Source organism: Cariama cristata, unplaced genomic scaffold (genome assembly GCF_000690535.1).
Source record: "Cariama cristata isolate BGI_N322 unplaced genomic scaffold, ASM69053v1 scaffold29221, whole genome shotgun sequence".
NCBI classification, from domain to species: Eukaryota; Metazoa; Chordata; class Aves; order Cariamiformes; family Cariamidae; genus Cariama; species Cariama cristata.
The window spans coordinates 16,657-33,380 of NW_009601439.1; the positions used below are offsets into that span (position 1 = coordinate 16,657).

The 16,724-nt window shown below is 41.0% G+C and overlaps 1 protein-coding gene across 1 annotated transcript; it reads right to left on the minus strand.

Annotated features, from left to right (window-relative positions):
- Positions 1–411: 411 nt before the first annotated feature.
- Positions 412–12,224, minus strand: LOC104157173 (carbohydrate sulfotransferase 9-like). Its single transcript, XM_009710465.1, has 4 exons — positions 12,148–12,224; positions 4,381–4,491; positions 1,927–2,069; positions 412–1,479 (listed from the first exon to the last, which is right to left on the minus strand). Exons 3-4 carry the CDS (start codon positions 2,018–2,020, stop codon positions 629–631), a joined length of 945 nt encoding a protein of 314 aa, XP_009708767.1. The 5' UTR covers positions 2,021–2,069; positions 4,381–4,491; positions 12,148–12,224; the 3' UTR covers positions 412–628.
- Between the last annotated feature and the right edge of the window lie 4,500 nt (positions 12,225–16,724).

The window sequence follows — 16,724 nt, forward strand, 5'->3', positions numbered from 1 at the left end:
GAGGCTCTTGCAGACAAAGAGTGGTTTGACTCTAAAGCGGGTTATTTATTGCTTCATATGTTTTTTTCTAATAAAAAATTAAAATCATTTATAGAAAAAGATGGTGTTCTAAAAAATATTCATTGTGAAAAACACCATTCTTCATCCTTCCCTTGTCTTTTACCAACAGACTAAAAATCTATCATTTATAAAGTCTTCATGAAACAAACATATGCCATTAATGATCATAGAATCACAGAATCATTATGGTTGGAAGAGACCTCAAAGATCATCAAGTCCAACTGTATACCCGATGCCACCATGTCCACTAAACCCACTCAATCATGTCTCGAAGTCCCACATCTAAACATTTTTTGAACACCTCCAGGGATGGTGAGTCCACCACCTCCCTGGGGAGCCTGTTCCAATGCCTAATGATCAAAAGGAAGACAATAATTTCATACAAGTACTGTACAGTACAACAGATCATGGCAGGGATTTGTTATAAGAGTGCTTAGGATGATAAACCATGTCTCCAAACACCGGTAAAACCTCAGCAGCAGTCAGTCACCAGCTGACCTATCAAGCACCTGTGAGAACAAGTTCAGCCCATTTTGCACAAAGGAAACTGTTCTTTGTTTAACCCACATTAGTAATTCAGGGCAAAATAATCCTCATATTTCATAGTATAGTTGAACAAGAAAAAATCCATTTGATACAATTTTTTGATCTTCTCCATTTGTTCTGAGTTCAATTGTCTGAGATACTCCAAGGTGATATCACCATTAGTTCGTTTCTCTGAGCCATACCTTTTCAAGCTGGGGTAGTGCAGGCTCTCCGGTGCTCCAATGACCTTCAGAACATGCTTAGAGTCTAACCCAAGAGTTTCATACTTACCCAGAACATCATAGTGAATGTTGCAAGGATCACAGAGCAGAAACATTGGTTTCCAGTGAATGTCAAGAGTATTTGGCGGTTTTGCTGTAATGAAGTTGACAAACTCCTGGAAACTCACTTTTTCAGAAGAATTCATATTTTTCCTGAACATTGCCCTAATCTCATTAGCGACAGTGATACTGTAGAATGGCTCAGAGTGCAGAAGTTTGTCTCTGTAAGCTGAAACCAGCCGTTCCAAGGGATGTCTGGTGAACATCACTTTGGTGTAATTGTTCAGAAATTCCTTTTGTATGGCAGGAGGGTAAGTAACCAGCTTTTTGATCAGTGAGGTTTGGTGGATGTGGTCATGCTCAATTTCAGAAGCTTCCGCATTCAAGCCGGCTTGGAGAAGAAAAATAGTTCTTTTCCAGTTGGAGCAGCCTACCTTGGGCACCTCACAGTAGATAAATTTATGTTTGTGCTCCACAAAGAGCTGGCTTGCAACATGAGAATCCAATTTGCTTCTTAATTTAACAAGGTTGTTCTTCAGGCAGACAGAAGCCAGTGTGCTTTTGCGATCATTTTGAAGAGGCAGCCAATCTTCAGCGGGATCAGGAAAAGCACCTGCAACCAAGGAAGAAATTTAAACCATTAGTGTGAAATAGACTTACAAGTCTCTTTGTCACAATAATAGCACTCAATCTATCTCCCTGCATACGAAAACTAATGAAGATGCTAAAATCAATTATTTTGTTTACTGTCACCAGACTCCACTATGGCAAACATGCAGTAAACTATCCTGCTTAGCGAAAAGTTTGTTAAAATTAAAACTTTCAACATGTTAGTAATGTTACTCTGAGCAAGATCAATGTTCTAACACTTCTAATGCCAACTGTTTTTTGTAGTGCTCTTCCTCTCATACATTGCTAAGATAGTTATCACAGTGACAGGGCCTTGGATATTTTCATAGTATCGTTTATCACTTAGGCTCCATAGTTACTTTCTAACACATTTGGGAAAGGTGTCCCTAAAGAAATCATTAGTCTTTCTGTTGGTAAAGTCTTTACTCACCTGTTAGGTTTTTTTGTCTCTTAGAGAAAAACCCAAAAAGAAATATCCCCAAAATAAAATTTGGGAGAAGGAAAACTAAGACCTTCTGGTTCATATTATTTTCACAGGAAGGAGGATGACCTCTAAAGCAGAAATCTGCCTTTCTGTCAACAAGAAAAGATAATACAAGTTAGATTTTGTACGACTGATATAACAAAAATAACATGGTATTCTCTTATAGAATTTACAGTAGCAGAAAGACCTTTCAAGACCTATAAAAAGAGGCTTTGCTAATAAGTAAAAATTCTCCTACGAAAAAGACTCACCACGAACCAGACAGACAAATAGTACGTCCATTTCAAAGCATTACAAAATTCCCCACTTCCTTATAATAATGAACTGTGTATGAGCAAATACTCCTCCCTTCTCCACATTTAAAGCTGGTATTCCTGCCAACCAAACTCTCTATCCCTTCACATTGTGTAAAAATAACCTCATTTAGGATTACAGAGATGTATTTTTTAAAAATAACATTACTTGTTGGAGTCTAGGACTACAAAGCTTTCTGTAACCTGCAACAGGCCTATCTGCAAGCCTACGATGCATTCAGGATGAGATTCTTCCCATCTCCTGCCCTGAAGCTTTCCAGTTTGTACAAATAAATCAATATTCACTGCAGGAGAAACTCTTACACATTCCAGCAGAGAATCCTAACTACTAACAACAGATGAATTCTCCCATTCTCTCTCTCCCAAAGACACTGCAGCGTACATATGTTTCCTGCCATTGCTGCTGCAGAATTAAGACCCCCAAAATGGTTCACTGTGGCAGGGAGCATATGGAAGCAGCAGAGGAAACAACAGAAAAGGAGATGTTCCTTGTTCACAGATAAAAGGAGAGAAGGCCAATGCAGTCCAACACTCAACATATGCCCTCTCCTGTGCTCACTCATTCTGTCCCCTTGAACTTCCTGGCAAGAGAGCTCCAAGTCCTCTGTGCAATCTTACCGTGTTGCCCCCATTAGAAAGTTCTTCATCGGCGCGCTTTTCATCACTTTTCATTTGAAGTAGCAAAATTAAGTGCAAATCCATAACTACTGGCAAACATGACACTCTATTTCTGTCCCATAAAATCTGCACCATCAAAAAAGTCAAGCAACACTGTCTTCCTTTTCCACTTTTTAATTTTTCACCCTGAACCTGCCAGCAATAAAACCATTATTCCCCGGATTTCTCGAGGACGTAACTTCAACTTTGTTTTGTTTTGTTTTTACAAACATACAACAGAACCACTTTGGAAGTTATTTGTGGTACCCCTCCACTTCCCCCAGCGTGGATGTACATAAAACCCAGCTGCCATAACGGAAACTGGTTTTCTGAGTGTTCTGAGACAGCAGTAGAGGCAGCACTAGTTAGATTGGTGAAAATGTACTTGCACACAAGGCTTCTTCCTTTCAGGGCTGACGGGTGACTGTTATATCACACACCTTTACCAGAGTATCTTGAAACTCATACAGTTAACAGCATTACTAATTATTAAAATCTCTCTTGGTGTAGGCATGGCCCGAGAAATGGAAAAGGATGACTGTTCACTATCTCTGACCTGTACATATCATTATGAACAAATCTGCAGCCACATGTATCGACAATTTACTTGGGTTTACATTAAACTGTTACAATACTCATTCAAAAGAATGCAGTATTTTTTACACACAATGGCATTTAGCCAATATTTTTGCATCTTCTTGGCTGCATAAGACCATTATAAAGGCTACAAGAAAAAATATGGGTCAATCTTCAGCCTTTAACCTTTTCTTCACTGCATGTCAATTCTCCCTTCACTATTGACTTCTAATGCATCAAAGGCTGTCCAAGATTGAGTGATTCCTTTTTATTATTTTTCAGAAGTGGTTTGAAGACACAATTTCACACTGTGTAGCAATTAAAGTAAATATGACCCTAAATAATTCTGTACAGGAACTCCTTGTTAGAGTATGCTTAGAAGAAAGAGGTTAGGCTTCATTTACCTTAAATACCTTAAATACCATACCAGTCTCAGGAATGAGAAAATTAACTAGATTAATTTACCCTATTTAGATAGTTGTATCATATATATTTGTTAATTAAATTACTGGTACAGAATATAAGGTCTGCCATAAGACACATTTCATGATGAAACGTGTCAATGAGTCACCAGAGGGAAATGGAAGAGACTTGCCTCCTTGAAGGCTGTTTATGAGCTAGCCAAACACAGGAGACAACTCCTCTTCTAAGACATTTGTATATTTGTGGAAGCAAAAGAATCATTATTTTAATTCAGGAGAACAGTCAGACCATAAGGAGGGACAGAATGAGCTCCAAGGTGACAGATGAAATCCGTCTGGACCCCTTAGAAAAGTTCAAAGTGCAGTCTGGCTGTAAGAGCTAAAACCATCCATCAACAAGTGAGGTCAACATGACAATTCAGAGAAGCTACCTGAAGGTGAAGTCCGGAGGCTTCTTCTGAAGATGTTTTCTGATGGGAGACCCCAATACAGAGTTCTGTGTAACGCAAGGTCTCCAACGATGAAAATCACCTAAGAGAAACCTGAGGAATAGGAGGGGAAAAAAATTCTGAGAGCCATTTTGTCAGAAGAGGGACAAGTAACCTGGAAATGAAAAAGAGGTGGGAAAAAAATCCAAAACAAAACCTATTTTTGTGATACCTTCAGTGTCGGTAGATTAGATGAACTTTTTCTTCTATATCTTTCACTTATGTCTTTTCCAGATATTTGTAATTGTGCTATTTTAGATGTAATGAATTAATACTTCTATTTGCATTTTACCTCATCCTACCTTGAATTAAGTGTGATTTAAAGTGACCAGGTAACTACAAGGCATTCCTCAGTCAAGGTGTGGTGAGTCTATTAACACAGCAACTCCATAGTAGTCTAGTTCTGCTGTAATCAAAGGCCAGCAGAATGGGCTCCCATGGGCAAGGTGGAAAGATAGTATCCTAGGACTCAAAAAAAAAAAAAAAAAAAAAAAGACAGAAATGTCTTCTAGTGAAAAATAGCACAGCAAGGAGTCAGAGATCTAAACGTCTCTTTGGAACGAACATAGCCCCAAAGAGAGGAGAGAATACTGAAACCTAAATATAGGGCATTAAACTGCTTTGTTCTTGTAACACATAGTTGTGGGGGTTTTGTGGATATTTTTTATTTGTTTTTTTATTTTTAATGAAGCATAAAATCTTCTAGATAACAGCCTTACACTGCACTGTTGGTTTTTGCTTGTTCTTCAGATCACATCATTATAGATCAACCATACATAGCTATGGCTTAATATTTTCAGCTCTGCGTGTCTTACTGGATTCTGCAGATTTCATCAGAAATCATTTTATGACTCTTTCTTGGACATGACTTAACAGTAAACCAGGTCGTAAGAGGAATGATCGTCATAGAACCCTTTCTGGTAGAACCCTTTCAGAAGGATTTCTACCAGGTGATGAGATTTTTTGAGGCCTGTCAGTTAGCTAGTGTTTAATTCCTTCAATGTGTGTTCAGCTGATTTGATGGCTTTCTAGCTTCTTGGCCGAAACGTGCTGCAGTATCAAGTCAAACTCTTAATACAATTCTAAATCCACTATTATCAATGTCATTACCTTAATCAACCAAACCCAAACAAAAATAGTAAGTCAGTTTGGTGAGATCCATTTCCTATAACATAATCCAAAGTTTCTATGTGAGAGCAACCAGAGCAATTGCTCAAGCCAACAGTGGTAGCAAACGGCAAACAGATTATTGGAGAAAGCAATGCCAATCATCTCATGTGCATGCGAGATGGGAAAAGGCCTGAAGCCCTCATAAAATGAGAAATATTTCCTGAATTCCAACCTTCTTTGCACTACTGATAATTCTACCATCTCCCTCTACTAATCGGTTGCTAAGATTCTTTTCCTCCTGATGTACACACTCCTCATAACAAAATCGAAAGAAGTCGTATCATGTTGTTTATATCTTTGTTCTCAAGTTTGCTGACCATAAAATGTACTTTCCATACCTCTGTTTCCTTCAAGAAATTTATGATGATTTTCTGCTTTTAATTACTTTCAACATGCCCCTTTTCTATATGCTACACGGGGTATGAAGGAGTGGCTGGCAGCCTACTTGCACATCCCCTGTTTGTCAGGCTAGATCATTTGACCCAGAAGAGCTCCCTATCTCAACAATGACATTGTACTTTTCCAGGGCTCTCACAAAATTGTCATATGCCTGAGTGGTCGGATAATTTTTTCTGTTAAATTGCTTTCTCATACTTCATTTGTCTCAGACTTGCTTTCCATTTTGTGCTACTAGACCTTCTGCAAACATCCCATATGTCTGTTAGCGGTCTGGACTTTAACTGTTTGTACCATACATTGCTACACCACAACCACTCACGCTTATCCAACCGCCAGCTTTGGTTTTGTAATGAGTTCCTTTTCCTCTGACCAAAACAAAGTCTGATACAGAATGTCTAGTACTCTTTCAATTAGGAAATATTTAGACAGTCCAAAGACGTTTTAATGATAAAGTCATGCGAGCACATGACATAGCACATCACACTCAGATTGAAGTTCTCCCTCCTGCCATGCAGGTTTATTTGTAGCACAGTCTCCGAAGGAGTAGATTGCGTTGCCTTGAACAGGTATCACCGGTACATCGTTCTGTCCTTGAACTGCTAAAACAAGGATTCATCATAATAGCATTCCCTAATCCTTCTCCTGGAACTGCTGAAGCAATTGAAAAACCTGCAGTTTTTCAAGAAGTATTAAAAAAATCAGCCTAAAAACCCAATATTTTGATACTTCTATAAACAATTAGAATTCCTATAACTGGAAATGTTGAATAAGTCCTTATGTATGGCACCTATTATGGAAGTACAGAAATACACGTACACACACTTGTGTGTGTGTATATATATGTATGTATATTTCTGAACTATATGCATGTGTACACATATACACACACACATACATGTAGTTCAGAAACACATTAATATCAGTTATATAGGCATATTATTTGCTCCAAGTAAACTAAGTAAGTAGGTTGATAAGGATTTAAAGTCTCCTGGCGATAAACTTACAAAGGTGTGTCTCAAGCCATTTTTTTGCAAAGACAGACCTTGGTCACAGTTGAGCCCATGGAGTGATCCTCTGCACGCTACTTGATGATAAGTGGGACTTTCCAGATTAAAAGAATGAAATTGCAACAATACTTATTTGTGTTCCTGAGACATTTGAAGCCAGAAGTAAAAAAAGGTACCAGTAGGACAGCTTAGTGAAAGGTAGGTAAAAATCTCTAGTAAAAGATAACATTCTCAGTCACTAAGCTCCATTCTGTACTTAAGCCCTGTTAATCCCTTCAAAAAGACAACTGCAAACACATACATACTGATATGTACATGGGTACATAAAAAGCGAGGAGAGGATGACGTGCAGAAACACCTCAGGAACAGCAAGAATAAAAAACGAACAGGAAAAACAAGTTTGCTGGACACAGTTCTGAGTGCACTGTTCTAACAGGGTGAATTGCGCCTTTAGAAGCAAGACCCTTGCTCACCCAAGTCTGCGGCCCCCTTGTTCCTGTACAGCTCGCTGTGGATGGACAGGAGGGAGGGAGATCCCAGAAACTAGAGTCTCGGCAGGCACCTGGCCTGCTCCATGAAGTGGAAAATGATTAGTGGATTAGGAGCCTCCAGTGAATTAGGAACCTTGCAGACAGCCAGGGGCTAGAACCATCTGATCTTGGTCATTTTGCCACCAAGAGCCAGGGTCTGACATTATCTCACTTGCAGCAGCAAGGGCTGAAAGGTGTTAGGCGAGAACGGGTACAAGCTCAGCAGGGACACAACATATGAGCTGGACTGGGGGCTACTGAGACAGAGGCTGACAGGGGTGTCCTACAGAATAACACACTTCACAGCAGGGAGGTGGGTACAAAGCCACGGTTTCCAACACAGGCACAAGCTAAAACTCTTGTTCCCTGCAGTGGTCATCTCAGCCCTCCATTACTACATCGGATTTCTTTCTGGTCTCAGCAACTGCAGTGCTACCTTCCTCATTGCCATCATTAAACTTCTTGTTATTCTCATTACACCACCTTCTTATGCCTGTCATTTAGCCTCTCCTTCTCTATTTCATCCCATGTCATCTGCCTGTCTTGCCTTCCAAGGTTTTTCTTTACCTGTCATTTCTCATGCAGTATTAAAAGCTTAATTTTACTTTCTGATCAGTCATATTGCTAGCCCCTGCTACCATTAGCCCCTGCCAACAAATAGCTTCTGCTTTCTCCTCTGCTGCCCTCCTTTTTGGAAGAAATTTCTGAAACACCTACAGAGCTATTACATTTTTCACCTAAAATGACTCCTTAAAATCCTCCTTTTCAGGGCTGCCAACACCAGTTAGGCTGCCAGTGTGCTAAAACTCTTACCAACCAGCCCACAAAAGGGCAAGTGAAAGGAAGAGCCAATTTTGGGATCAAAAGAACCAAAGTGAGGAGTAAAAAAGAATACATGGGAAAAGGCAGCACAGAGCCTGACAGAAAAACTCCCAGAGAGGCAGGGAGCAGCAACCTGAGGAAAACTGGCGGAGCTGGAGCCATGGGAAATAGAAAGGCTGTGTAGCCTGCTGAAACGATGCTGTGGGAAAGGGAGGTTGAAAATGGGAGTGGAAAAGACACAAAGTATAATTCAGTGAAGTAAAGATGGAAAAGAACAAATTCAAGGAAATGCGTATAGAAAGGAACATGCAAAACTATCCAATAAATTACCACAGATGTTTAAAGAGCATTAAACGTTAAATGCATTGCAGTCAGTCACGAACTGGAACCCAACCCTTGCTATGTGATCAAACTTGTTTGTGTTTTCCCTCCTGTAGTTGTAGCCAGAAAGGCCATGGGCTTTTGATTTTGTAAGTATGGCCTTCAGGATGGGGAACTGGGAGCCAAGTGTAATAACTATATGGCCAGTGTGGCAAAGGCCTCACCATCCTCGATCCATCACCTCCCCTGAAGGGTGAAGACCTGGAGATGGTGGCCAGGTTCAACCAAGACACCATATCATCAGGCAGAGCCACGGTGACATCGGCTCGTGGGTGGGCCATGCAGAGCTGGAGATCAGCCGTGCTGGGGAAGGGACTGATGGCCCCGGGGGCCTGACATGGGGTCCTGGGCTTTGGGCAGGGTGGGGCAAGCCCCAGAGGGCTGGGCAGGGACAGTTGGTGCCCTGTTAGTGCATTCAGGGCCTGACAGATAATACGAGAACAAAGTCCACCCCCTCTGCTTGGTTACCTGGTAACGGGCTGTGGGGCCTTCTTACCTAAACGCTTAATTAAAAATCCCACGCATGCACACATCAACTGCCAATTTAAACCACTGCAAAACCAATCATAGGAGAGCAACCTTCAACATTTTCTTTTAGGAAATCTAGATGAGCCTAAGAAACTTGGAAAGGAGGAAGAAAGGAAGAAAAGAAAGTATGGAAGAAAAGCTTAGAACATGCATGCCTACCATGGTAGCAATAAACCACCTCCTCCCATGCTCGTTTCACAGGAGATTGGGCCTCACAAAATCCCTCTACTTTTCTTATTATATTGATAATGAGGTGTCCTGGTTTTGACTAAAACAGGACCAATTCTCCTTTCAGTAGGTTTTCCTTCAGTCAAGTTTCTTCTAAGTAACTGCACTTTCTGAAGTTGACTACATGTTTTTCAGACAGCATCTGCTTTTAGAATTGATAACGCTTGATGTTTATAGTTTTTACCAAGGTAATGGTAGGATTGGTATGCAGAAAGGCCCATGTTTCTGCTTATTCCTGTGGGAACCAAGGTCACTGTTAGCTCTTTTATGTTCCACAAGTGAAAAGGCATAAAAGGGTTGCACCTGCAGGAAGGAGCAGACAAACAGTGACCAAAAAATGACCAACGAAGCATTCCATCCCATACACATCATATTCAGTATAAAGCTAAGGGATCATGGGGCTCGGCACTCTTTCATGGCTACCATTGCTGTAGGACTCTGCTTGTTCTCCTGGCTCTGATCCCAACCCATGTGCTCCTGAATCCGTTCTGCTGCTGAGTCCAGTCCAGGACATCCTGGCACCCACCCTAACACATCAGCAGTGCCAGCCACCGCGGCCTGCAATTCTGTGATCATCACTGGGAAGCTCAGTATTGGTTTTGTATGCTTTCACTTCTATTATTAGTATTATTAGTATTAATATTATTATACTCTTTGTTATTGTTTCATTAAAGTTGTTTTAATTTTCCAACCTATAAGTCTCTCTCCCTTTTCTCCTTTCCTTTCCCTTCTGGGGAAGGAATGGGTTAATACAGAGCATCTGTCATCCGATTTAATTGCCAGCCCAGCCTTAAACAGTGACACTAGGTCTCTGGCTTTTCATTTGTCTCACAGTTCCCTCCCATACTTCTCTTCTCAGTTACGGTAACAGCAATGTTGTCCTTGCCATTCAGGTCTACCCACCCTGTCTCAACACTAGATCTTCTCTGTCCCCTCCTGCTTTCTACGTCCCTGTGTAAACTTAATACATTCCTGCCATTGCACACCAAATAGCATAGCCAGAACTGTCTGTAACAGTCCTGGCTGCTTAGCACACAGCCTCCAGGCAACCTCCTGATTGCTGTTCACCTTGTTATATCCTTCTTGTATTCCCTGGAGGGAATACAACTAGTACCCCTCTGCCATAACTGATGACAGCCATGACCTCTCTTTCTCTTTTTACACTCCAGTGCATACAAAATGTCTCTGCTTAAACTATTTTCCTTTTTGCTCCTATCTCCTCCAGCTTCTTCTATCCTTCTAGTCCGGCTTTTGACTTTCATTTTCAGGATCCAACACCATTTTGTCCAAAACCATACCTCTGCTCTCATTTCCCCAACTCTTTCTTTTTTATACTTCTCCAAAGAGTTCTGTACAGGAATCAGTACAAGTCCTTACACTGGTGTTTTGGTGCTTGCTCTTTTATAGAAATAACCTCCTCACCCGAAACATCCTTACACTTGCTGACAAACTGTGTGTATGCGTTCTGCTCTTTTCCTACTAAATCTAGGCCTGTTTTTCCTTCCCTTTCTCGTCTCCTCTGTATTGCAGGACGAGCTGTTCAGCAGAAATGTTACGTTTAAAGTCTGTTTTTACAAAACATGTTTTTACATCAGACTATGACACATGCAGTATCAAATATTAAGTAGTTAGGAAATAATAGGATTAAAGTGGTGCATGAGCTAAATCATAAAAAGCATATGATGAAGTGTCTGCTGGCTTTTGGCAGCACAGCCTTGAAACTAAAGAGTTGATGTTTCAGAATATTTAATGTTACAGTATACTCGAAGTCCAAAACAGTCTTTCCGATTCAGTTACAGATATGAATGCTCAGATTGGCAAATCTGGTTTCCAGAGCCTGCTCAAGTACCCAGAAAATGGGGAACAGACAGTCAGAGTCTCTGAAAAGGTGGGTGCCCCACACCACATGGGATTATTGTGGCAGACAAAGAACCCAAACTCTCATCCTAAAATCTGTTGCCTGATTCACTTCACACCTTCCTTATCTGCTTTAGACAGTGGAGACCCTACTGCACAGCCCTAGAGCATCTCAAGAGCACATCCATCCTGTGAACTGAGTGTGTTAAGCTGTGTGGAATATCTTTTTCTTAAAAACCAAGTGTTGAAAAACTATCAAAAAAATGTATTAATGTGGCATCATAACAACACACACAAAAATCATTGTCAGTGATGAATCATTTAGTTCCCTTGACCGATCTTATGATACTCACTCTAATGGAATAACCGACTGTGGCAGCAAGTTGCTGTCTTCTGAACAAACCCAGCAACAACAAATGACAAGACTCAAGTTCATCCGACTTACCTGCTAACAGCAACAAAAAGGCAAGACTCAGGTATGCAGGATGCCATTACTGGCACTGGAGGAGAATGGTCCCTAGCACAGCTTGTCCCTGCTTCCCCTGTTCCCACCATCAGCAGAGCCTTCTCAGAGTCTTCCACTCCCACTACCCCCAATTCCATCTCCTTGCATCCCACTCCCCAGCAGCTCCCCAACACTGACTTCCCCTCCTGATGGACATATATTTGCATGGGCACCAGGGCTTTTCCCTGGACCCCTGGCGCAGGTGTGACCCCTTTATCCCCAGTCCCTGATTCCACTCCTCAGGCAAAATTTTAACCCAGTCTCCAGCAAACTCTTGCCTCACCTCCAAAAGCCATCCTTCTATCGTTCCCAGTCAGTTTGCCCAGCAAATACTGTTTTCCAGCTTCCCAAACACCCATCAGATCTCACCCCAATTCTGCTGTTCAGTCTTCCCCATGCACAAGTCAGCTCTTTCCTGGCTCCCACTGCCAGATTCCTCCTTGGTCTCCTCAGTCAGCCTCACAGCCCCCCACAGCAACCACACTTCCGAGCCCAGCTCATCAGATCTGTCTCTCCTCCTTCTTCCAAGCCTCCCACACAGCCCCACAGCTTCTCGCTCTCAGCTCTGTACTCAGCTAGTCCCAGGCTCTGCACTTCAGCTCCTCTAGCTATTTTAGTATCTCCCAAACTATACTGACACATTTTCCTTTCCTTTACCTCCCACATCAATTTTTCACACTACCCCTCAAGGCACAGTTTCTTAAAATTCATTCTTTGCATCTATTTTGCCAGTGATCCCCAACATTTTCCCCCAAAAATCTTGCTCATGCTTTCCTTGTTATTTAGAACAAATGGTTTACTACCCTGTGCTGCCTCAGTCCATCAGAGGTTTCACTGAGAATATACAAAGAGGAATCACCTTAACCTCATTTTTCAAATGGTTTTTCCAAAGCCTGCAAAGTACCTGAACTTCTCAGAGGAAAGGTCACTGGAACCACTTAAGTTAAGAAAAAAGAGCACAGTTTCCAAAACATTCTGTATAAAAAGCAATAAACTATTTTTGCTCAAAGGCAGGCAGATATCTAGCATGGAAAATTTCTGCTTAAACACTTGACATTTGACAAAATCCTATGCAGCTGCAAACTGTGTTGAAATGAGAAGAGTCAGGATGCATATTACCCTTAGCAAAGCCAGAATGTGAATGAAAGCCTCTGTCTCTTCATTTCAGGCACCAGAATCCTTGTAGCATCAACTTTTAGCTGTATGTTAAACTCCCCTGTTCTTAACTAAGGAGAGCTATAGCAATGAAAAATAGACTGCCAAAAAAATCCTCTGTAGATTAACTTCATCATGCTGTGATTTCAAAAGCTAAATAAAGTCTCAGTTTATTTCCCGAGAGATTTGCTGTCAATTTCTAAATAAATAAATAAATAAATAAATAAACAACTCTGTGACAAAGAAATCTCTCTTTGTAGAGATTTGACTACATTATGAAAATCACGGTAACATGAAAAGCTATTAACAATCCACTTTTACTCACCAATCAGACAACCTCAGTGGAGATTTCCCATTCCTCTGAGTGATGGTAAATAGAAAATAAAGATTCAGACAAAGAAAGGCCAGTCCAAAGAGATACATTATTTTAATTTTGTGCCTAGGTCTGCAAAGGAAATAGGGGAGAGGTTTTTGCCTTCTTCTTACCTGGACTTCAAGGCTGGGCAAAGTATTTCTGTATCTACACAGATACTTTCCCAGGAGATCATCTGAAACACTCAGTATACGTAGTATTTGTCTTTGTTTTGATTAAATGCCCAGCTAAAAGATGCAAGTGTTTCCCTGTGAATGTTTAGGTGAGCATCTTCAGTTGTGCGTTACAAAGCAGTGTGCTGTGTCTGTCTCCCCGTATAATGAGCAGCATTTAACCACTCCCTGCGTATGGTCTACAGCAGCTGTCAGAGCCTGCCAAGTGCTTCAACAGCAGCCTGCCAAGAGCCTGCCTGCTAAGCAACCAAGAAGGAGGACGGTTGGGAACATGAGGATAAAGGTAATTTGGTTGAGAGCAACTGTGATGTGATAATGTATATTATTTTTAGATGAGGAACAAGAGGAAAGATCAATTCAAACCCAATGGACTCTATAGAAGAGTCGTCCAATAAACCCTGGGAACTGAAAGGTGAGTTCTCATGGGAAACATGGCTAAAGCAGAAGGAATTCAGTAGAGTTGGCAGTTCCTTAAAGAAATTACGTTTAGGGTACAAACACAAAGAATCCCACACAGTAGGAGGATAGGAAGCATGGTGAGAGATCAACTTGGCTAAGCAACACGATCTTCAATGACCTGAAACACAAGAAGGAAATGTACAGAAAGTGGAAACCAGGTCAAACTTCTAAGGACAAGTATGAAAGAATAGCACAAGATGCTGAAACAAAGTCAGAAAGGATAAAGCACAAATTTGACTGCAAAAAGCAATGGACATAAGGGATAGCAAGAAAACAAATCTGTAAGGAAAAGAAAAACATAGCAGTAGCTCACTTGCAGAAGGCTGAAGTACATTTTCCATCACTCTTCATAAAAGGGTGAGCTGTAATTACATGACTAATAACTAAACTCAGTAAGAAAGAATCCATTTAAAATAGGAAAAGAACAGGTCTGAGAATAATTTGGAAATACTGCAGTTCACCTCATCCTCAAGTCTGCCTCTGCAACACGTCTCCAGAAGAGCTCTCTATTGCTCATTGACTGGACTAAGTCTCCCTTGACTGTGACAGGAACCTACAGCCCTGCACAGATATAGATGGCTATTTTATAAGCAGTAAAAGTTGGGTGAAATGAGTCCTATCCACAGTGACAGCTGGGCCTGAGGAAATGCACATGAGGATACCTTAAGAATGGACTGAAACAAGCTCAGAGCTGTTAGCTTATGTCAAGACGTAAACACAGTGCTCATCTTTAAAAAGCCAAGAAATAAGGAAGAGACCAATTCTGGAAAAATACTAGAATAAATGAAAAAATGAATTATCCATAAAAGGTTAGTTTAAAAAGCTATATTGCTTTATATTTTTGGCATTTGCTATTAATTTCTGTAATAGGGCAACAAGTTTTATAAATAGAGAAGCAGCAGGTCATATAATATGTTTTAATTTTAATAATGTCATTGACATCAACTCATAACATTTTCAAAAGTAAACTAAAGTGAAACTACTTCAGGGAGAGTGCAAAACTACCGGAGGGAAAGCCACAGACTTTAAGATTAGTTTTAATCATTTGCTATCAAACTCAAAACATATAATCGGTGAGATTCTACCTGGCTCTGTTCTGGGCCAGGTAATGGTCCAAGCCATTAACGACCTGGATAAAGAAATAATCCTTCAACTCTGTAGATAAAAATAAGCCCAGATGAACAGCAAACACATTGCATGATATATCAAATTCAGAATGCTCTTGACAAATAAGAGAAATTATCTATAGCAGAAAACACATTGCAATGCACTTGTGTTTACAAGAGTGAGGTTCTGAGGGGGAATAATAGTTTGTAAAGATGTAGGGTTGGCAACGAGCAGTTAGGCTGCCATTCTGCCAAAAAGGGACAAGAGGGGTAGCAGTCAGTCACAAGCTATACATGAATAAATAGCGTTACACCATACGTGTACAAGAATGCAAACTGCATTAGGAAGATAAACTGTTTTGCTTGTACAATGCATTAAGGAATACCTCCTATTATATTTCTGGCTAGCACAGCAACCAGTTGCACTGTGTCCTCTTCAAGCAAAACTGTTCAGAGAGAAGGTAGACCACCTGAAGACAGTCCAGAGAAGAGCAGAGCAAATAGCCAGTTGCCAGGGGGAAACACCAAGAAAAAAAGATGGAAAGAATTGGAATTGCTCAGTTTAAAGAATAGAAGGTCAACTGAACATACAAAAATTATCATCTACATAACTTAGCTATAAAGAGGTAAGGAGGGATTAAATTTTTTTAACTGTAGTGGATAAAAGTGATGGGTTTAAACTATCACACTGAAGTTTATGTTAGATATTAAGAAAATCTTATTAACAATAAAGATAATTAAATACTTTTTCATTTCCAATGTAGAGCTGATTCTCTCTTGGAGCTTCAAAAAGCACAAGATGAGGTCTTGAGGTATTTTCCAGTCTCCTTTTCTGTAAGTCTATGGTTCATCCTGTTGTATAACTTAGGAACCCCATCTTACCTCTCTAGAGAAGCTACATTTACCAAAGTTTTCATGATAAATTATACAAAGCCAGATTGTTGTTTCAATATAGTGACTCAGAACCAGAGAAGCCACTACAGGTAAGGAAAATAGGTAAGGTCATATGCAAGCTCAGGAAGTGTGGGTTAGATGAGTGGACAGTGAGGTGGATTGAGAACTGACTGAATGGCACAGCTCAGATGGTTGTGATCAGCAGCGCACAGTCCAGTTGGAGGCCTATAGCCAGGGGTGTTCCCCAAGGGTCAGTTCTGGGTGCCTCTTGTTTAACCTAGTCATCAACAACCTGGATGAAGGGATAGAGTGTACCCTCAGCAAGTTCACTGATGATACAAAACCAGGAGGGGTGGCTGATACACCAGAAGGCTACGCTGCCATTCAGCAAGACCTAGACAGGCTGGAGAGTAGGGCAGAAAGGAACCTGATGAAGTTCAACAAGGGCAAGTGTAGGGTCTTGCACCTGGGGAGGAATAACCCCATGTACCAGCACAGGCTGGGGGTTGACCTGCTGGAAAGCAGACTGGCAGAGAAGGACCTGGGAGTTCTGGGGGACAAGAAGTTGCCCATGAGCCAGCAATGTGCCCTCACGGCCAAGAAGGTCAATGGTATCTTGGGGTGCATAAGGAAGAGTGTGGCCAGCAGGTCGAGGAAGGTTATCGTCCCCATCTACTCTGCCCTGTTGAGGCCACATCTG